This window comes from Triticum aestivum, chromosome 1B (genome assembly GCF_018294505.1).
Source record: "Triticum aestivum cultivar Chinese Spring chromosome 1B, IWGSC CS RefSeq v2.1, whole genome shotgun sequence".
NCBI classification, from domain to species: Eukaryota; Viridiplantae; Streptophyta; class Magnoliopsida; order Poales; family Poaceae; genus Triticum; species Triticum aestivum.
This window is the reverse complement of record NC_057795.1, coordinates 413,228,832-413,251,664: the sequence shown is the minus strand read 5'-3', so window position 1 is coordinate 413,251,664 and position 22,833 is coordinate 413,228,832. Positions and strand designations below refer to the sequence as shown.

General features: G+C 49.0%; 1 protein-coding gene across 1 annotated transcript; it reads right to left on the bottom strand.

The window, feature by feature from the left end:
* Positions 1–850: 850 nt before the first annotated feature.
* LOC123127914 (linoleate 9S-lipoxygenase 6) lies at positions 851–4,658 on the bottom strand. The gene is made up of 9 exons (XM_044547776.1): positions 4,112–4,658; positions 3,755–4,038; positions 3,407–3,644; positions 2,950–3,294; positions 2,778–2,863; positions 2,591–2,680; positions 2,201–2,502; positions 1,854–2,117; positions 851–1,760 (listed from the first exon to the last, which is right to left on the bottom strand). The coding sequence occupies exons 1-9, from the start codon at positions 4,272–4,274 to the stop codon at positions 998–1,000; spliced, it is 2,535 nt and encodes an 844-aa protein (XP_044403711.1). The 5' UTR covers positions 4,275–4,658; the 3' UTR covers positions 851–997.
* Positions 4,659–22,833: the final 18,175 nt, after the last annotated feature.

Genomic DNA, 22,833 nt, shown 5'->3' with positions numbered 1-22,833 from the left:
ATCAAGGACGGAGCAGACCAACTCCTGGTGAAGGACGAGGACATTAAGCATAGATGGCGGGAGTACTTCGACAAACTGTTCAATGTGGAGAATGCGAGTTCTATACCAGTAGTTGTTTTGTTCGGCGAATGCAGGAGTCTGAGGTTAAGGAGGCTTTAAAAAGAATGAAAGGATGCAAGGTAATGGGTCCTGATTGTATAACCATTCAAGTGTGGAAAGGCCTCGGGGATATAGCGATAGTATGACTAACCAAGCAACAGTTCATGGTAACCAACTCATGCTTGAGACTAAAGATTTTGTTGTTGTTGTTGTAATGTTGGGTCCTCTAGAATTTCAGTTCACATTTGCTTTGTGCATAATCCTAAAGGCTTGTTAGTGAGGGTGAGCTAGGACCTGACAGGAGACGGGCCGCTGCATCGTCAATGAAGGGCATGAAGGAGGTTGATAGTATGGGGCATGACGACATGGCGCACGTGGTAGCATCACCTGTCACGGTCGCGACATGTGGTGTTATCTATATAAAGATGGTGTGTTAATCAGCACTCTTTTCGTCATAAAATAAGTGTTTTAACTTCGTACTAGCTTTAGTGTAAAGTTGTACTCCTTTTATAAACTAATATAAAAACGTTTAGAACACTATTTTAGTAATCTAAACACTTTTATATTAGGTTACGGTGGGAATACTGAAGTTGAGACACTTATTTTTTTGGAAGGAGTATATTTTTATCCGTATGATGTCGCATCTTAAGTTAATAAAAATGTCTTTATCGAAAAATATATACATGACGTGCTACGGTAATAGGAGTCCAACAGTTCTTTGACAAGGGAAATGACCGTTTTGTGAGAGCTGTTTCCAAACAGAAGGCACCATTTTTTTTAAATCTCAAGCCGATCACCATTTTACACAACACTCAAACCAACAAAGAAATCCGCATCACCCCCAAACTATAAAAGAACACTCAAAAACCGAATGGAGATAAATATACACGTGGATCGATCATATGGAGACGCTGTTGGGTATCCCTTTCCCCGTGAGCCCCTTCTCCTGGCCGGCCACATCCGGGAACAAGAGCGTGTACGGCACCTTGGCCGGCCCCCTCCGGTTCTTGAGCCGCTGGTCCTTGTTCCTCTCCTCCACCCGCTTCTCCACCCGCCGGAGGTCCTCCCGGAACCGATCCAGCAGGCGCAGCAGCTGGCCGTCGTCCGTCCACGTGGACGTGGCGCGCTGCCCGAGGTAGACCTCGTCGGAGGTGTGGTTGGACAGCACCTCGATGAGCGCCAGCCCCAGCGTGGCGGTGAACCTGTCGGGCACCATCTCCAGGAAGAACTTCTCCGGGTCGGCCTCCAGCTGCGTCATCTCCGGCGACCCCGGCAGCGGCACGAACCGGCGGCACCGGGTGGGCCGGTTCGGCGGGAACCCCGCGTAGGCGTACTGCCCGAAGTTTACGGCCGCGTGCAGCGCGGAGGCGATCCAGATGAGCGTCGACAGCGTCTGGGCGAGGTGGTCGACGGTGTCCAGCGCCAGCCAGCACGCCTGGTCGCCCTGCCGGTCGCCGTGGCCGACGGTGCGGACGTCGTGCCACCACGCCTGCAGCTCCGCGTCGCCGTCCACCTCCTTGTCGCCGTGGTAGAAGTGGGCGCAGTAGCTGCGCACCCACCCGTCGATGGCGTGCCACACCTCGAGGCCGTCGACGGCGTACGGGTAGTCCTCGATGTGCAGGGTCAGGCCGCCGGGCTCATTGGAGCTGGAGGCCACCCCCCTTCAGATACAAGAATGGCAATTACAGCTCGTTAGATTGTCATTTTGTTGTCCTAAAAAGTTATAGAGAAATGGAAGGAAATGGTCTGGGTACCGCTTGAGGAGATCATTTGGCAGGGACTGCTCGGTGAACCTCCAGTCCCCGTAGATGGCGGAGGACATCTCCACGGCGTACTTCCCCGGGTACATGGTCCTCTCCAGGATGCCGCCGGCGTTGAGCAGTATGCTCCTTGCCAGCGTGTTGATCTGCATCGTGTCCTTGAAGTGCGGCTCCAGGAGCTTGTGGATGGGGTGCATGGCGCTCAGCTGCCTCCTGGTCGCGATGATGAACGGCTCCACCGCCGCGTGCGTGAACAACCTTCATTTGGCCACCCGTGTCAGTGTGTGGAGCTCTGTTCAGATGCTGCTGATTACGACTAGAATGGAAGTTTTCGTCCTCACCAGTGGCTGATGAGCTGATGGTACCCCGAGTCGTTGACGGAGACGTGGGCCTTGGCGAGCTGCCACAGATGCCCCTCGGTGCCGTGGCTCGCCGGGAGGAAGACCCGGCTCAGCTCGGTGTCGCCCTCGCCGTCGCTGGGCAGGCTCAGCTCGATCACGACCGGCTTGAGGGTCCCGTCGGCCTTGAGGAACAACAGCGTGCGTGACGCGTAGATGCACACGCCCAGCGTGTTTATGCGCCTCAGGTACGGCATCAGGTAGTCATGGTGGTCCAGGATGTACAGCCTCTTCTGATGCATTGCCTGCATTTACAGGGATATTGTATGTTTATCACACATACCAAGCAGAGAAACGTACAAAAAAAGGAGAACAGGGATCAGTTTTGCTAACCATTTCAATGGTGACATCTCCAAGCTGGCTCTTGATGTGCTCGGCGGTTATCGAGCTCTTCTTCCCGCCACTGCTGACCGGCGGAAACGTCTGAGAATGGAACATTTGAAAGCCACTCAATGTCAATGCACGCGGTACAAGTTTTCAGTCAAGAAAATTCAGGACTATGAGATGAACTACTACTCACTTGTAATCTCTTGATGGCAACAGGGTTGAGCCCTGCAAGCATTTCCCTTGCGAACTCCTCGTCGCTCCTCCACGCCTCAGGATCCTCTGCACCATGGATCGATCGATCATCATCCCAAGATGAAACATGATGCATGATGAATTGGGCGGGAGAACGGAGAGGGAAAACTCACGCTGGATGACTTGCGGGATGGGGAACTTGGCGGGGTGCTCCTCCTTGACGGCCTTGGCCACCTGCTTGTAGGTCTTGTGGGACGGCACGGAGGACTTGAGCTTCTCCATGACCTCGCCGTCCACCGCCGGCTGCACGGGCCTGCTGTACAGGTCCTTCCTCAGCTGCTCCATGGACTTGAAGTCGTTGCCGTGGATCAGCGTCCTCGCCTCCGGGATCACGAAGTGCGTCACCGCCTGCACCCCCAGCTTGAGCACCTCCGCCAGCTTCCCCGGGCTGAACCGCTCGTCCGGCGGGATGTAGAAGTCCAGGTTGATCATGTGCTTGCGCGTCTCCGTCACGCCGTCTTCGAATCAACCAATCGTTAATCAATTATTAGAACAACCAGCCATGAGATGCAAGGTTTGTTATTCAGGAGGAATGAAATCGGCTGGAAATGGCAGCAAGTCTAGCAGTACCGGTGTTGCTGATGGCACGGCCTGTCCGGCAGCGGCGCGGGTAGGGGTGCGTCCGGGTGCCGCCGACGACCGGGCGGACGTGCTCCGGGTTGTCGGGGTTGCCGAGGTCGTTGTAGCGGTCGTAGTCGTAGATGCGCTCCCAGTCCTTGCGCTCCCCCTTGCCGTCCCCTCGCAGGCTCCGCAGCTCCTCGTCCCGCAGCAGCACCAGCGCCTCCGGTGTCTTGGAAGGCAGGTAGCTCTGGCAATGGTCACCACAAAAGAAAGAGATAAAGAAAGAAACCTTCATGCACGAGTTCACTCAGGACAGGATATACCAAACAAACACAAACGAATGGCCTCTGCTCTGACCGAGTTGATGAAGAAGAGGCGGTCGGAGGCGGTCTTCTTGTAAGGGTACACCCAGGAGTTGCACTCGAAGTGGATGCTCCGGTCCTCGGCGAGCTCCAGCCGCACGTGGCGGAGGAAGAACTGGTCGGCGCGGTTCCCGTTCCTGACGGACACGGCCCCCGGCGTGCCGAAGTCGGCGTCCACCAGGAACGTGACGTGGTACGTCGTCGTGCTCGTCTTCCCGTGCTTGCTCTTCTTGCCGCCCCTCAGCGGGGCCTCCGGGCTCAGCTTCCCCTTCCCCGTCTCTGCACGCATAACAACAGTGTTAATCCATGAGTTCCACACTGCTGTACTAGTCCTAGTTGACAGTGCACTCACCGTGGTCGATTTGGGTGCCGCTGAAGAGGCGCAGGGTGGTGGACTTGCCGGGCGCGGAGAGGCCGAAGGTGTTGGCGACGACCACCGTGCCATTGACGGCGATGGCGTTCGCCGGCGGGACCGGGCTCCGATCCCACAGCTTGGGGCAGAACGGCATTTGCATGGACCGGGCTAGCTAGCTAGACCAGCAGAGCAGAGCAGGACAGGATGATGCTAACTGATTATCCGCCGGCGGAATTCCTGTCGCAACCAATGGATTACTGCCACGAGACTATATACATCTCGGTGGGGATCCTTGGAGTGTGTTCTAGGAGGGCATCGTTTTCTGGTTTCCTTTCCACTGGAGAGGAGGAGGAAAGCAGAAAGGGAGAGGGGAATGTGTGCCAGCCTTCGGCCTGACCTCTTGCACCTGATGCTGCTTCCTCTGAGCCGCAAAGGATCTCTGCCTTGTGCTGCTACACATCGACATGGATTTCTGTGGGGTGTGGTGGTAACTTCTGGGCGCTCTGTCACTTCCCACAGCTTTTTATCACCCCAGAAAATTCTCCCCGGTCGTGGTCCCGGCCGAATGCCATGTCGATATTGGCAAGTGCTATGCCTCTCGGGGTGAAAAACACAACGAGCGAGGACTGTTTGGTTCGTGTGCCCGTGCCTTTTCTGCCTGTCCTTTAGCGGAGCTGGGAATTTCTTGGAAGCCGTTTGGTTGCTGTCCTAGAAAGGCCTGGGGTGGTCTGGCCTGGAATAGCTGGAGCTGGTTAGACTGGTCGTGTATTTTATTTGAAAAAATACGGTGCATTGTATACATCAGAGTACGTGTATTATACGGGCGATGTAACGATGACTAACTAGGCCTTATTAAAGCTAAAGGGTACTTTTGAAAAAAAATATTTAACTTTGGCCCAATTATGCTCAGGGTATTGTTGTCCTAAAATTTTGAATTAACTTAATTACATAACATTGCACTTAATTATAGGAGGCTGCTACAGATCAGCCGGATGATTTCCTAGAGAAATCATCCGTCTGGCCGGCCGTTCGTCGGGCGCATGTGGCCCGTCCGATCAGAGCAAGCCCAGCCCCCCGTCGTCCTTCTCCTCTCTCATATTTCATCCACCGGCTGTGACACCGGCCTCCGCAATGAACGACGATGCAAAAAGAAAACCAGCAACTGCAGCACTGAAGCACGCGTTGTCACACCCACGCCAACGAGCGCACACAGCTCCTAGAGCCGTCGGCGACCGCTGCATCGCAGCACCGGAAACCACCTGGGCTGCTCCATGGCAACACCGAGCTCGCCACCAAGCCAAGCTTCATTGCAACTCCGGCGAAAGTTTCATTGCAGCTCCGGCGAAGCTTCATTGTAGCTCAGGTGGTGCTCCATTACAGCTCCGACGAAGTCCATTCCATCCCCATCGCAGCTTCAACGACTCCGGTGACGCTCCATTTCATCTCAGCCCGGCGTGAGCGTTGCATAGCACCACCGCGGAAAAAAAACATTCTGGCTTCAGGCCGATAGCATCGACGAGCGCAACACCTTAGCACGGTTGCGCCTTGTGGCTTCGCTCCCCAACCCGGCTTGCAGCGCTGGCGAACGTTGCACCATAGCTCTGCTGCACCAACAAAAAACGTTGCATAGTAGCACTGCGGCAACAACCATCCTAGCTTCAAACAGGTAGCGCCAACGAGTGTTGCGCAGCGCCGGTGCGTGCTGTGGCATTGCTCCACCTCTGGCTTGTACAACCAGCGGGTGCTGCATTGAAGCCATTGGGCTACGTGATGAGCGTTGCATCACAGGAGTGGCTAAACAAAAACAAGAATGCATCCATGGCGGGGTTCCAGCAAGAGAAAGAAAGAAGCAGGGGATTTTTGTTCACGAAAAGGAAGAGAATGAATGGCCTGCGTGCCTCCCGCTGCAGATAAGGAAAGGGAACAAGGGGCGGTGGGTGATCCTCCACGGGACGTGTGGCGCGCGTAGGAGGAGGTTTGTGCAAGATGAGAATCATCTGGCTTAAAACAAGTGTTTTCCTTAATTATAACAACACGTCATCATGCGTGGTCATTTGAATTTGGGTTAGAGCGGTTCCTCATCTCCTTTCGAGCCCTAGTCTCCGGCGAACACAACGCCGCCGATTGCCGCCGTGGTACCCCCTCCCTCGCACGCGACCCCCCTCGGGTTATGCGGCGCCAGATCTTCCGAGGAGCCATTGAGGGAGTCCTGGATTAGGAGGTCCTCGGACCGCCGACTTATCTCTCATAGGCCGGACAGGTGGGCCGCACTACAACTACTAGGAGGCCGAGCTATTAGGCGATGTCGTATCCGGACATGAGACCTTTGATGCCTTGGTGTGTACTCCAAGGCAAGATAGAAGATTCGACATGCTTATTCCCTTGTTGTAACCGACCATATGTAACCCGAGCACCCCTGGTGTCTATATAAACCAAAGGGTTTAGTCCATAGAGGCTAGAACAATCGTCATCATCCTACTCACCTAGGGTTTAGTTCATCTGATCTCGTGGTAGATCAACTCTGTTATCACCCTATACACTTCAATATAATCAAGGAGGACGTAGGGTTTTACCTATAGAGAGGGCCCGAACCTGGGTAAACATTGTCGTGTCCTTCGTCCCTTGTTCTCCATTGATCCAAGGTCCACAACTCGGGACCCCCTACCCGAAATCCACTGATTTTGACACCGACATTGGTGTTTTTTTATTGAGAGTTACACCGTTGGGTCGCCAGGAGGATTAATGGCTCCCCTATTCATCAATGGCGCCATCCACGCCAGGGACATCTTCATCCCCGGCCAGGTTCTCGTGTTCAGTAGTGTCGTACTGCGCGCTGATCCAACCGATCGTCTTAGCTTGGATGGAAGCTTTGCCCGTGGACAAAAGATCAAGTTAAGGAAGCTAGAGTTCACCGCCGACTCCCAGGGAGACCTCACTATAGTAGGGTTTTCAGCTCCCCTTGAGAAGCTGGTTGACCTCCTCAGTTCGTCTGAGCTGGTCCCAGCCAAACACCACCCGGACGCGACCTTGAACGTCCCTAGAGCAGCTTCACTGCGGGTCAGTCCTGAATATTTAGACCGCATTGACCCAACAAACCTTTCATCATTAAATGATCTGCTAGACCGGATCCAAATCTTGGGAATCTCCGATGGCAAATCCTCGGTCTATGATCGGGTCGGGCTCAAACCCGATAATAGGGAAATTTACACCCCACCCATCACACACCTCGTCGCCGCCATCGAGGAATTGGCCGAGGGCTCGCAATCACCAAAGTTAAAAACAAGTTGTGTTCGGCTCAACGATCGTCTTGCCCAGGCTTCAGGCCCGAAATTTGATATTCACCGCGAAGAAAGCCCGGAACCAAGCCTCGACTTAAAACTTGACCTTGAATCTATGTCACAGCATGCAGACAGTCCGGATCCCGAACTTGGCGCACCGGATACTCCGGGGGTGCCGGACACTGCCGCCAAAGTCCTGGATACACAAAGTTTTTTCCCACCCACCCCCACGTCGAGTACTCCCCAAGTAATTCGGGAAATCCTGACATACAAGATTTGATATATGTAAAGCAGCAGCCCAGAGAAACGATCCATCATTACTGGGCTAGATTCCTCCTGGTCAAAGAAAGGATAACAGACTAATGCGACAAAGAAATAATAGCGACCTTTCAGTTTAACTGCCGAGACGAAGGAATCTTCAATCCCCTCGCCCATCACCACATGCAAAACTTATCAAATTATTGGACATGGTGCACAAATATTGCGCCATGGAAAGCACCTGGAAAACACAACAAATTCATGTGGAATCAACCCATGCCGAGCAAACCAAGAAAGCTCAGGCAAAACGCGTATACCCACGGCGGTCGCCCTAACACGAGCGCACAGAAAAGAAGATTAGATCCCTCGCTGGACCCAAAACAACCCTGGATGAGCTACTAGACGAACCATGCCCCATACACTCGGCCTTGTTGAACACAAATCCAACCCACAGGCTTCGAGCTTGTTGGGTGGTCCGGCAGGTTACCAAGAGTGGCGAAGCTATCCTTGGACTCACGCCCCCAGTAGACGATCAGCAACACTCCCACGCAGCAACAATGATGTTCTGACAATCTACAAGACATTTTACTCAAACTATCAGAGGAAAAGAGCCCTTCGAGAGCTCGTCCAAGTCCACCAAATTACAGCTGCAAGCTCATGGACGGATACACCAATCACCTTCAATGAAGAAGACAAACCTAGGGCCCGACCCGTCTGAGCACTCGCCGCACTAGTCCTCGACCCAATAGTAGACATCTTTAGATTAACCAAGGTGCTTATGGACGGAGGCAGCAGTCTAAACCTCATTTATGAGGACACCCTTGACAAAATGCAGTTCGACAGATACCGAGTCGAATAGAGCTACACCACCTTTCGAGGAATTATCCCCGGCAGAGAGGCGCGCTGCTCCGGACGGGCCACTCTAGATGTAGTATTCGGCACTCCCAAGAACTACTCTTCCACATTGTGACCTACCATAGCGGATATCACGCCCTATTGGGGCGTGATGCATTCTCAAGGTTTCAGGCCATACCACATTACGGGTATATGAAACTCAAAATGCCAGGGCCCGATTGCATGATCACTATCACAAGTGACCCCAGACAGAGCCCTTCAAGCCGAAAACAAAATAGCACATCTTGCCCTCGAGGCACTATTCGAGGCTCTCGCAGCCGAGGAGTTAACTACACTCCGCGCAACAGTAAACAAGGACGACGCTATCCTCAGAAAAAGGTCCAAATCCACATTGTTTAAGCCAGCCGACGAAATAGTCAAAATCCAAGTGCATCCAACGGATCCCAATAAAACAGCGGCCATTGGAGCCCAACTGAACCCCATAGTTGATAAAGCACTACGAACATTCCTGCGCGAGAACTAGGACATATTTGTCTGGCACCCTTCGGATATGCCAGGAATCCCACGAAGACTGGCGGAGCATAGCCTGTACATAATTAAGGGCTTCAAGCCAGTCAAACAGGCGCTACGCCAATTTTATGAACCCAAGCATCAAGCCATGGGGGAGGAACGAGCGAAATTACTTGAAGCCGGATTCATCCGAGAAATCAAATACCCCTAGTGGTTGGCAAATTTGGTCATGGTACCTAAGAAGGATAAATACTGGCGGCTCTGCGTTGACTTTAAAGACCTAAATAAAGCCTGCCCTAAGGATCCCTTCCCCTTACACCGAATAGACCAGATCATCGACGCCACCACCGGACATGACTCACTATGCTTCCTCGACACCTACTCCAGATACCATCAAACCAAGATGAAGGAGTTCATCCAAGCCACAGTTGTGTTCATCACCCCCTATGGGCCATTCTTCTTTAACACAATGCCCTTCGGGTTAAAGAACGCATGCGCCACATATCAGCGCATGATTCAAAAACATGCATGGAAAACTAAATTGGCAAAACAGTCGAAGCATATGTAGATGATGTGGTCATTAAAACCAAACACACTAGCCAGCTGGTAGACGACCTTCGCCAGACCTTCAAAAATTTGCGGGCTTACGACATACGGCTCAACCTGGACAAATGTGTCTTCGGGGTTCCCGCCAGAAAACTGCTCAGATTTATTGTTTCCCACAGGGGGTTAGAGGCCAACCCGGCTAAAATGTGAGCTCTATCCCAGCTAGCATTACCCACGAAGCTCAAACACGTCCAGAAGTTGGCAGGCTGCGTGGCAGCTAAGCCGCTTCATCTCCCGCCTTGGCGAAAAGGCACTATGGCTCTACAGACTGCTTAAAAAGACCAAAAACTTCAAGTGGACCAATGAAGCAACCGCTGCACTAGAGGAAATAAAAACAATACTAGGAGGTAACCCTATACTAGGTGCACCCGGCATTGGCAAACCCATGTTATTATACATCCCGACCACAAATCAAGTGGTGAGCGTGGTACTCATGGTAGAACGAGAAGCGGAGGGACACAAGTTCCGAGTACAGAAGCCATTCTACTATGTATCAGAAGTACTTACCCCGTGCAAATCTTGGTATCCACATTATCAGCCTATAGATTCATCAAAATAAGCACACAATGCAACGAAAATAGAATCTGTCAAAAACAAAATAGTTTGTAGTAATCTGAAATTTGACTATACTTCTGTAACTCTAAAAATTCTGAAAAATTAGGACGATGTAGAAAATTTGTATATCAATCATGTGTAAAAAAATTCAGAGCAAACACATGTTTATGTGAATTTTGAAAATTACAGAACTGGGCACAAAAGTTTTTGTTTTTCAACAGGATCAAATCAACTATCATCCAACATAATCCTAAAGACTTTACTTGGTGCAAACACTAACTAAAACATAAAAACACAATCATAACAGTATCATAGTTGTGCAAGCACCCAAGAACAGAAAGGAAAAGAGAAAAAAATATTTTATTCATTGGGTTGCCTCCCAACAAGCGCTATTGTTTTATGACCCTGGCTAGGCATAATGCATAGATTCAAGTATTGTCATCTTTGCTTTTTGTTTCATAGGTTGCCCTCATGATTGAATCATATGGTGGCTTAATTTTAGTTCTAGGGAAGTGTTCCATACCCTTCTTTAGAGGAAACTGAAATTTAATATTCCCTTCTTTCATATCAATCACGACACCTATAGTTCACAAAACGATCTACCAAGTATTATAGGACAAGATGGATTGCAATTGATATCAAGCACAATAAAGTCTATTGGCACATAATTCATGTTTGCAAGAATAAGAACATCATTAATTCTTCCCAAAGGCTTTTTAATAGTAGAATCCGCCAAGTGCAAATTGAGGGAGCATTCTTCAATATTGGTAAAACCAAGCACATCACATAGAGATTTCGGAATTGTGAAAACACTATCACCCAAATCACATAAAGCATTGCACTCATAATTTTTAATCTTGACTTCAATGGTGGGTTCCCATCATCATATAATTTTCTAGGAATCGAAATCTCTAACTCCAATTTCTCTTATAAAGCTTTTAGCATGGCATCCACAATATGTTTAGTAAAATCTTTATTTTGTTCATAAGCATTGGGTGAATTTATCATGGAACAATTATCATAATTAAAGTCTTTATGATAATTATAATAATTACAATCTTTATGTTTAGTAAAATCTTTATTTTGTTCATAAGCATGGAAACTAAATACACTCAATCAAAGAACAATTATCATAATTAAAGTCTTTGTAATCCAAAAGAGTGGGCACATCACTAGTTAAATTGTGACCTCTCTGAACCCACTTTTATCAAAAAATTCAATAAGATTTTCACCCTTCGAATTATGAGGATGCCTTCTAGCTAAAGTTGACTCTTCTCCAGTCCTGTAATCATAAATTTTAATATTACTAAACAAGGAATCAATAGAAGAAACACCAATCATCTTAACATCCTCATCATGATAGTGAAAGCAATCGGTCGAAAAAGCTCTTTTTAAAATTATCTTTTAGCTCTAAGCATAGCGGTTCTTCTCTTAGTTTCATCCATAGAAACATAAAAAGCTTTAATTGATTCATTAACATTAACCTTGGGTGGAAAAATTTTAATCTTGAGATTTTCTACATCATGCGAAATTCTATCAATGCTTTTAGACATATCATCAATCTTATTCAACTTTTCTTCTATCATAACGATAAATTCTTTAATATTACTCTCAAGATCAGATGGCATCCTATTATTATTATAAGAAGAATTACCATAGGAATTGTCATAATTGTTAGATGGATTTCCAGGAAAAGGCCTAGGATTAAAATTACTGTGACGTCCGGGTAATCAAGCTATAGTAACCCTCTGGTAATGATGCCATGTCACCACGATTACCGTTGCTAATCTTGTGTTAGTTCAGAACCAATCCAAATTCAAATTTGAATTGAAGACAAACAATAAAAGTTTTTAATTATCAAATCTAAAATGTTCAAATTGTAGCAAATAAAACATAGATGATTATGGTGGAGAAACCACACCTATATAAAATGTTTAAATACTACAAGATGAATAAAACAGTAGCAAAAACAATTATTTAAATGACTTTTGTAATTAATAAAATTTCAAACTAATTTATCTGAGGACTAGACCTTTTGAGGCTATGGACTGAGCTGAAATACTAATTTAGATACTAAGTGTATATTTTATCAAAAGTAGAATTATTGAAGACAAAACTAAAACAGAAAAGGTAAAATAAATAAGAAAAACAAAAGTGAAAACAAAACAAAACAAATGAACCCCCCTCCCCATGGGCCTCGGCCCATCCCATCCAATCGGCCTACTTGGCCCAACCGGCCCCCTCCCTGGCCTATACCTGGTCAACCCCGACCGAAACCCTAACCCACTCGCCCCCACTCCCCCCACGTCGCCACTCCCCCCTCCCGATCCGATCTGGATCGGGATCGATCCCGCGCTCCCGACGCCTCCCATCGCCACACCCACCACGCCTCCATCCTCCTCCGCGACGCCACCTCGCCGGCCCAGCACCTCCCGGCCTCCTCCCCCCTCTCTCGGTTGGATCTGGACCGGGGCAAACCCCCCGACCCCGTCGCCCGTCGCCACGACGACCTCGCCGCCCCGCGCCCGGAGAACGCCGCCTCACCGGAGCCCCTCCCCCGCCGGCCTGCTTCCCCGCCGCACGTCGTCCCCGGCATCCACCCCGAGCCCCACTGCCCTGACCCTACTTTCCCCCGTGAGCTCCCCCTTCGCCCCCTCTCTCCCTAGGTCGCCACGGTCACCGCCCTCCCCGCCCGCGGTCGACGCGCACCGGCGCCACCCGTTGCGCGCTCACCGCGCACCGCCCACCCACGTCATCCGCTCCCCCTCGCACCGCGCATCCCCTGTCCTCCCGGCCCCTCTCGCTGGCTGCAGCTCGGTCGCACCGACCCTGCCGGCGACCACCCGCCCTGAGGCCGTCACCGGCCGCGGGCATGGCCTCGCCGTCCCTGCGGGCGAGTGCCCTCTCGGCCTCGGCTCCGCCCAGGCCCCGCCGTGCCGCTGCTCCGGCCACGGTCACCGTGCGCCCGCGCCGCACCCCTGGGGGCTTCGCCCTGCGCCCGTTCCGGCCTGTCGCCTGCGCCCAAAACCGCCCGATCGGGCGCACCCGATCCGTTAGGCCCCTATGGGCCTATGACAAGTGGGGCCTCAAGCCCCCCCCAAAAGGGAAATAAAAAAATAAAAATAAATAAATAGATAATAACAATTAAATTAATTAATTAATTAACGAATTAATTAAGTTAATTAGTCACAATTAGATTAACCTAATTAACTGTTAGTTAATTAATCAAGCAATGACAGTGGGGCCCACCCCTCCTAATTAATTATGATTAGTTTAATTAATCTGTTAATTAAAATGTGTCACTGACCAGTGGGACCCACTGGTTAGGTTGACCAGTCAACTCTGTTGACTGCTGACATCAGCATGACATCATGCTGATGTCATTAATCTATTTTCTTGAATTAATTTAAATAATTAATTAAATTCCAGAAATTAATAAAATATTTAGAAAATCATATCTTTTAATCCGTAACTCGGATTAAAATATTTTGAACATCAAAGTTGCTCAGAACGACGAGACGAATCCGGATACGCAGTCCGTTCGTCCGCCACGCACCCCTAACATATCAAACTTGCAACTTTCCCCCTCCGGCTCCTTTGCCCGAAAACACGAAACACCGGGGATATTTTCCCGGATGTTTCCCCCTCACCGGTATCGCCCATCCCTACGTTAGGTCACCCCTAGCACAACGTATTGCCGCGTCTTGCTTTGTGTCACATTTGATTGCTCCGTTATTTATTGTGTTTCCCCTCCGTTACTCCTTTCCGGTAGACTCCGAGACCGATGCTAATGCCCCTGTGGTCGACTACGTCACCGACGACCCCTCTCTCTTGCCAGAGCAACCAGGCAAGCCCCCCCCCTTTGATCACCAGATATCGCCTACTCTTCTCTATACTGCTTGCATTAGAGTAGTGTAGTATGTTACTGCTTTCAGTTAATCCTATACTGCTGCATAGCCTATCCTTGCTACTACTGTTGTTACCTTTATCTGCTTTCCTACTGATTAGTATAGGATGCTAGTGTTCCATCAGTGGCCCTACACTCTTGTCCGTCTGCCATGCTATACTACTGGGCCGTGATCACTTCGGGAGGTGATCACGGGCATATACTATATACTTTACACAGTTACATTACCTGTGATACTGTTCGGAGACGGGGGCTGAAGGGGCAGGTGGCTCCATCCCGGTAGAGGTGGGCCTGGGTTCCCGACGGCCCCCGACTGTTACTTTGTGGCGGAGCGGCAGGGCAGGTTGAGACCACCTAGGAGACAGGTGGGCCTGGCCCTGTTCGGCGTTCGCGGATACTTAACACGCTTAACGAGATCTTGTTATTTGATCTGAGTTGGCTACGAGCCTATACGCACTAACCATCTACGCGGGAGTAGTTATGGGTATCCCGGCGTCGTGGTATCAGCCGAAGCACTTCAGACATCAACGACGGAGTGGCGCGCGCCGAATTGGACTGGAACGCCACTAGGCTAGGTCTGCTTTCGGCCGCCCACGCAACGTGCAGGTGTGCTCAGGGCGATGGGCCCAGACCCCTGCGCGCTTAGGTTTAGACCGGCGTGCTGGCCTCTCTGTTGTGCCTAGGTGGGGCTGCGACGTGTTGATCTTCCGCGGCCGGGCATGACCCAGGAAAGTGTGTCCGGCCAAATGGGATCAAGCGTGTTGGGTAAGTTGGTGCACCCCTGCAGGGAAGTTAATCTATTCGAATAGCCGTGATCTTCGGTAACAGGACGACTTGGAGTTGTACCTTGACCTTATGACAACTAGAATCGGATACTTAATAAAACACACCCTTTCAAGTTGCACCGATAACCCGGAGATCGCTCTTCCACAGGGCGACGAGGGGAGGATCGCCGGGTAGGTTTATGCTATGCGATGCTACTGGAGATGCTACTTGGAGATGCTACTTGGAGTACTTCAATCTACTCTCTTCTACATGCTGCAAGACGGAGGCTGCCAGAAGCGTAGTGTTCGACAGGATTAGCTATCCCCTTCTTATTCTGGCATTCTGCAGTTCAGTCCACCGATATGGCCCTTTACACATATACCCATGCATATGTAGTGTAGCTCCTTGCTTGCCAGTACTTTGGATGAGTACTCACGGTTGCTTTCTCCCCCCTTTTCCCCCTTTCTTTTCTTTCTGGTTGCCGCAACCAGACGTTGGAGCCCAGGATCCAGATGCCACCTTCGGCTACGACGGCTACTACTCTGGAGGTGCCTACTACTATGTGCAGGCTGCTGTTGACGACCGGGAGTAGTTTAGGAGGATCCCAGGCAGGAGGCCTGCGCCTCTTTCGATCTGTATCCCAGTTTGTGCTAGCCTTCTTAAGGCAAACTTGTTTAACTTATGTCTGTACTCAGATATTGTTGCTTCCGCTAACTCGTCTATGATCGAGCACTTGTATTCGAGCCCTCGAGGCCCCTGGCTTGTATTATGATGCTTGTATGACTTATTTATGTTTTAGAGTTGTGTTGTGATATCTTCCCGTGAGTCCCTGATCTTGATCGTACACATTTGCGTGCATGATTAGTGTACGATTGAATCGGGGGCGTCACAAGTTGGTATCAGAGCCAACTGCCTGTAGGAATCCCCCTTTCCAACTCATTGGCCGAAGTCGAGTCTAGTCGTTGAAAAACTTTTACTAACATGGCTGTGTGGCCCATGGGCCCACGTCGCCATCGGGTGGTAGTAGGATCTTTTACTCCTCGACCTATACTCTGGGACTCTGATCTCTCTACTATTCGGGTTAAATGAATTTGCTAACTCTAAGATTAGGATCTCGTGATCGCATCCACCCGGAGAGCCCCTTACTGCAGAGGATCACCTGCTACATCAGAAGATTCTGAAGATACTCTCTGATGTTCTCTTGAGACTTTGTGCCCATCACTTTTGCTATTCCTGACCACCGATAAATCCGTATGGATAACTACTTACACTTGCCATTCATATGATCATCCCCCATTGATCTTGTTATTACAAGATACCCCGAAGTTTTCTCTATTGTTCCGAGAATACTTTGTGCCTACTGCCTAGCAGTTCTTTGCCACGTGAATACCCCCTTCAAATAAATTCTCGCACTTATCGAGTATCTGCTCATCCCCCAGTTGTTCATGTGTTACACAAAAGTCTTCGAAATACCACCCGATATTCCGAAAATCCTCAGCAACCTATTGCTTTGGAATTTCTTGTTTGCTTTCATTATGATTAATCCCATAAGTATAGAAATCTTATTGACATTCCTTGTCATTATCATTTTGAGTCTGATGACTCAATATGTTGCGAATACACGCAATCATCATTGATCCTTATAAATTACCTTTCCGGCTGAGCTTCCATTCTTTTAACTGGAATTGGTTGTCGACCAATCCAATTGTCGTTGATTGTACCCTAAGGCTATTCAACTTATCCATCCCTAATCAGAGCATTGCTTCTGATCCCTTGATTTGGAAATCATAATTCCTTTGCATTTGGCAATTGAGTTAGTCAGTTGTTTCTATAATCTGATCTCCTTGCATTCTTCTTCCTCTAGTTGAGTACCGATACTCATATCAGATCCTTTGTGGACCATCAAGTCCTTTGTTGGATTGTTATCCGACAGTGTCCTTCACATTTGATCACCTTGTGAGTTCTTCCCCTGATACATAATGCCTTTGTTAAGTTGTATCCTCTGCTTGGCCAACCATGCTCTGCTTTCGGGCTTGTGTTATTTACTCTTGAAACTTGTGGTATATGTTTCTAAGAAGCCCCTATGGGTTGAACATATGCCTTCTCTAAACCGTGTGAACCCGAAAGTTTTCACGAGTCATACTCTTCTGGTGCTTCACCAGATAAAATTTCAACACTGCAACTTCCTCGAACATGAGAAGTGAATGAAAGGTTATGCATTGGAGAAGTGGGAGTCGACCTTGAACTTGTGTTCATGCCCATGGACACGATGTAGATCTTATCATTAAAGCTTCTCTTAAATAAATTATTCCTTTGGTATAAGTTCATCTTATATCTAGGATCTGGCCTTTTGCAACCGTGGTTCCGACCATGATTGTTCTTCTTTGATCTCATTTCTCGGACAAGTTAAAACAATTGTCTTCTATGGATCAATACACTAGTCCAACCTTTACTTTGATCTTGTGTCGAGTATTACCCCCCTGGCATCTCGAGATTATCATGGAACTGCATAACTTTTTATGAGTTCTTCATCAAATGCTACCTTCCCACTGATTCCAATTTTTCGCAGGCTCTGAGTTATTGAACACTCAAAGACACCGATAACTGAACCGAGTCCGCACTACGGTTCAACAACTCTTCGGTAAGCTTCTATAAGTACGAGTTTGTACCCGATCACGCCATTCCTAGCCTGTTTGGCTATATCATTGTCGTGATGATATTAACTGTGCTACCCGGTCCTTCTTCTCGGAGCACAATTTTCGACGATGAACTAACCTTACGTCGATCCTCATCGTCATACCATTTCGCCTTGAACAACAAGCTTGGTTTCGAGTTGTGTCGTACCCTTGGTTCCAATAACCTTTCACTTCATCATTACTTTGACTTGTTGTCGTCGCCGATCGATTACATCTTCATGAACTCTCGCGACAAAGGTGTCGTGATCATCAACATTCTGAGCTCATCCAGGATATCAATTGAATTCATGATGAGAAATACCATCCTTTCCCTCGATGAATTGTATTATAGTCGACCACTTTATTGCCCTCCCACCAACACAAGCTTGTTCATGTTTGGTGTTATACCTTGAGTTCCTTGCTATCCAGCAATTGTTCTTCTTTACCTTGGAGTATTACCATCCTTTATGTCAAGAATGTTCTGAGATTTGTTCCACCTCTTGAGAATTCTTGACATAGAAATACTTCTCACCATCACCATTTTTTCTTGGTCCCCGTGTTAATTCCAACAAGTGAACGGTGTTGTTTGGATTCTTTCCTTCTAGCAACCCTATTTTTTGAAGTTAATGGTCGAAAGTTCATTCTTAGGCTATTGACTATTGAATCACCATTCTGACATTGGTCGTGCAACCCAACCCATATTTCGGGTGCACCTTTCAACCAATGTTTAATTGTGTATGTTTTCCTCGAGCATACATCACTATACCATTTTATCTGACAAATGTCATCTTCTTGTTCACATTATTATGGAAATCCATCTTTTGAAAATCTCAATGAATTGTCGCTGAGTCAATCAGCCACCTCCTCACCTCTCCTTGGTTTAATGATGAACTATTGTTTCAGGAACCCGCTCCCATAGTTCATTTCCTGAGAATCTTGCAATGCCATTTCAATAATTTGTGTTGCGCCTTTTCTTCTCGGACATCCTGAGTCTGAGGCATCATGACACCAATTGGATCTGAATCTCGGTCAGATATGATGGTTGGGACAACTTTCCAGGAGTTATGTTGTTTGTCCTTTGGTGACCCGGTAACATGATGTCATGCCTAGCACCCCCCCTGGCTGGAGGACCTATCATTATGATTTCTTTTGCAAGGATAACCATTCCTCCTAGAGGAAGTGGTAGGACTTATTTTATAAGTTACTCCTGATGGATCATTGGTGTATCCGAAGTCGGGCCCTTGATTGAAACACCATATCATTGCTACCTGAAGCATGTCTGTGGTACTCCGTTCATCACCAAGAACATTTGAAGCACAACGCTAAATTTCTCTTTATCAATTATCCAAACACCGTTGTATGGGTAATGTCATGAAATTTTTCCCCCCTTACCTAAAATGGTTTTCTACCTACTATCCTGTCATGGATATCATCTGCTTGTCCTTGGGAAGGATATACCCCTGGAAAATGTGTTTAAACACATTTTTCCTTTCCATTGATCTGGTTAAATCCGATAATCATATCTTCCTTTCCATTGTTTGGTTTAACCTTTCTTGTGATCTATGAGATCTAAGCAGTAATATTCTCCTACTTTTGTAAACACCTCGGTGTACAATTCTGTCAGTAAGACCCTGTTACTTTTGTTGATGACATTCCGGTAACCACCGATGGACGAGAACTTTGCCTAATGGTCCACCTCGTTCAACGAGCAGGAAAATGGTTCTCTTCGTCCCTCGCCCTTGGTACCGATGTTGTTACCGACATAACTGACAGGTTATTCTCTGGCATGCCTTGCTATCATAACCGTGCAAGATGTCACCGCTCTTTCAACGTTTAACCCACATGGTGGGCCCATAACCCACAGTTTCACAGGATCGAAACCTAACTCTCCTTTACACCCTAGTGTCAAAGTTATTCCTCACACTTGGCTTCGTATGTAACTCACGGGCCACCTGCCAAGTGATCTATTCGGGTATCAGACACAATACTTACTCTCGCTGCTCTGAACCTCTGTCTCACTCTGGTTCAGACTTTGAGCAACTACCTATCCGCTTGGAACCTCTTATGGTACCTTTGTACCTTACTCTCGATGTATTTTATATGTTCAACTCGAGAGATAATCTTATGCTCATTCTTATGTTAACCCCCGATGGTTTCCCTCATAAACATTCTGTCTTAGCTGAGCTGCCCCTTACCTATTCGTAAGTACGATGGAGTCCCCGAAGAAAGGACGACAACTTCATCATGATGACCCGAAACAGCGGAATGAAGACAACAATGTAATGGATCGACCTCTTCGAGAAGAGCAACCAAGACCGAGAAGATCCGTTAGATTTTTCGTAACCCAATCCCTTCCCCCTTACTCCCCTCCTAAATCTCGGGACAAGATTTCTTGTAGTGGAGGAGAATTGTGACGTCCGGGTAATCAAGCTACAGTAACCCTCTGGTAATGATGCCACGTCACCACGATTACCGTTGCTAATCTTATGTTAGTTCAGAACCAATCCAAATTCAAATTTGAATTGAAGACAAACAATAAAAGTTTTTAATTATCAAGTCTAAAATGTTCAAATTGTAGCAAATAAAACATAGATGATTATGGTGGAGAAACCACACCTATATAAAATGTTTAAATACTACAAGATGAATAAAACAGTAGCAAAAACAATTATTTAAATGACTTTTGTAATTAATAAAATTTCAAACTAATTTATCTGAGGACTAGACCTTTTGTGGCTATGGACTGAGCTGAAATACTAATTTAGATACTAAGTGTATATTTTATCAAAAGTAGAATTACTGAAGACAAAACTAAAACAGAAAAGGTAAAATAAATAAGAAAAACAAAAGTGAAAACAAAACAAAACAAATGAACCCCCCTCCCCATGGGCCTCGGCCCATCCCATCCAATCGGCCTACTTGGCCCAACCGGCCCCCTCCCTGGCCTATACCTGGTCAACCCCGACCGAAACCCTAACCCACTCGCCCCCACTCCCCCCACGTCGCCACTCCCCCCTCCCGATCCGATCTGGATCGGGATCGATCCCGCGCTCCCGACGCCTCCCATCGCCACACCCACCGCGCCTCCATCCTCCTCCGCGACGCCACCTCGCCGGCCCAGCACCTCCCGGCCTCCTCCCCCCTCTCTCGGTTGGATCTGGACCGGGGAAAACCCCCCGACCCAGTCGCCCGTCGCCGCGACGACCTCGCCGCCCCGCGCCCGGAGAACGCCGCCTCACCGGAGCCCCTCCCCCGCCGGCCTACTTCCCCGCCGCACGTCGTCCCCGGCATCCACCCCGAGCCCCGCTGCCCTGACCCTACTTCCCCCCGTGAGCTCCCCCTTCGCCCCCTCTCTCCCTAGGTCGCCACGGTCACCGCCCTCCCCGCCCGCGGTCGACGCGCTCCGGCGCCACCCGTTGCGCGCTCACCGCGCACCGCCCACCCACGTCGTCCGCTCCCCCTCGCACCGCGCATCCCCTGTCCTCCCGGCCCCTCTCGCTGGCCGCGGCTCGGTCGCACCGACCCTGCCAGCGACCACCCGCCCTGAGGCCGTCACCGGCCGCGGGCATGGCCTCGCCGTCCCTGCGGGCGAGCGCCCTCTCGGCCTCGGCTCCGCCCAGGCCCCGCCGTGCCGCTGCTCCGGCCACGGTCGCCGTGCGCCCGCGCCGCACCCCTGGGGGCTTCGCCCTGCGCCCGTTCCGGCCTGTCGCCTGCGCCCAAAACCGCCCGATCGGGCGCACCCGATTCGTTAGGCCCCTATGGGCCTATGACAAGTGGGACCTCAAGCCCCCCCAAAAAAGGGAAATAAAAAAATAAAAATAAATAAAAATAAATAAATAGAGAATAATAATTAAATTAATCAATTAATTAACGAACTAATTAAGTTAATTAGTCACAATTAGATTAACCTAATTAACTGTTAGTTAATTAATCAAGCAATGACAGTGGGGCCCACCCCCCCTAATTAATTATGATTAGTTTAATTAATCTGTTAATTAAAATGTGTCACTGACCAGTGGGACCCACTGGTTAGGTTGACCAGTCAACTCTGTTGACTGCTGACATCAGCATGACATCATGCTGATGTCATTAATCTATTTTCTCGAATTAATTTAATTAATTAATTAAATTCCAGAAATTAATAAAATCTTTAGAAAATCATATCTTTTAATCCGTAACTCGGATTAAAATATTTTCAACATCAAAGTTGCTCAGAACAACGAGACGAATCCGGATACGCAGTCCGTTCGTCCGCCACGCACCCCTAACATATCAAACTCACAACTTTCCCCCTCCGGCTCCTCTGCCCGAAAACACGAAACACCGGGGATATTTTCCCGGATGTTTCCCCCTTCACCGGTATTGCCCATCCCTACGTTAGGTCACCCCTAGCACAATGTATTGCCGCGTCTTGCTTTGTGTTACATTTGATTGCTCCGTTATTTATTGTGTTTCCCCTCCGTTACTCCTTTCCGGTAGACTTCGAGACCGATGCTGATGCCCCTGTGGTCGACTACGTCACCGACGACCCCTCTCTCTTGCCAGAGCAACCAGGCAAGCCCCCCCCTTTGATCACCAGATATCGCCTACTCTTCTCTATACTGCTTGCATTAGAGTAGTGTAGTATGTTACTACTTTCAGTTAATCCTATACTGCTGCATAGCCTGTCCTTGCTACTACTGTTGTTACCTTTATCTGCTTTCCTACTGATTAGTATAGGATGCTAGTGTTCCATCAGTGGCCCTACACTCTTGTCCGTCTTCCATGCTATACTACTGGGCCGTGATCACTTCGGGAGGTGATCACGGGCATATACTATATACTTTACACAGTTACATTACCTGTGATACTGTTCGGAGACGGGGGCTGAAGGGGCAGGTGGCTCCATCCCGGTAGAGGTGGGCCTGGGTTCCCGACGGCCCCCGACTGTTACTTTGTGGCGGAGCGGCAGGGCAGGTTGAGACCACCTAGGAGACAGGTGGGCCTGGCCCTGTTCGGCGTTCGCGGATACTTAACACGCTTAACGAGATCTTGGTATTTGATCTGAGTTGACTACGAGCCTATACGCACTAACCATCTACGCGGGAGTAGTTATGGGTATCCCGGCGTCGTGGTATCAGCCGAAGCACTTCAGATGTCAGCGACGGAGCGGCGCGCGCCGAATTGGACTGGAACGCCACTAGGCTAGGTCTGCTTTCGGCCGCCCACGCAACGTGCAGGTGTGCTCAGGGCGATGGGCCCAGACCCCTGCGCGCTTAGGTTTAGACCGGCGTGCTGGCCTCTCTGTTGTGCCTAGGTGGGGCTGCGACG

Coding starts and splice junctions, on each gene's coding strand:
- LOC123127914 (XM_044547776.1), bottom strand. CDS start 4,274: ATGCAAATGCCGTTCTGCCCCAAGCTGTGGGATCGGAGCCCGGTCCCG. Junction 3,295..3,406: donor CCGTGCCATCAGCAACACCG/GTACTGCTAGAC, acceptor GTTGATTCGAAG/ACGGCGTGACGGAGACGCGC. Junction 2,681..2,777: donor TTGCCATCAAGAGATTACAA/GTGAGTAGTAGT, acceptor TTCCATTCTCAG/ACGTTTCCGCCGGTCAGCAG.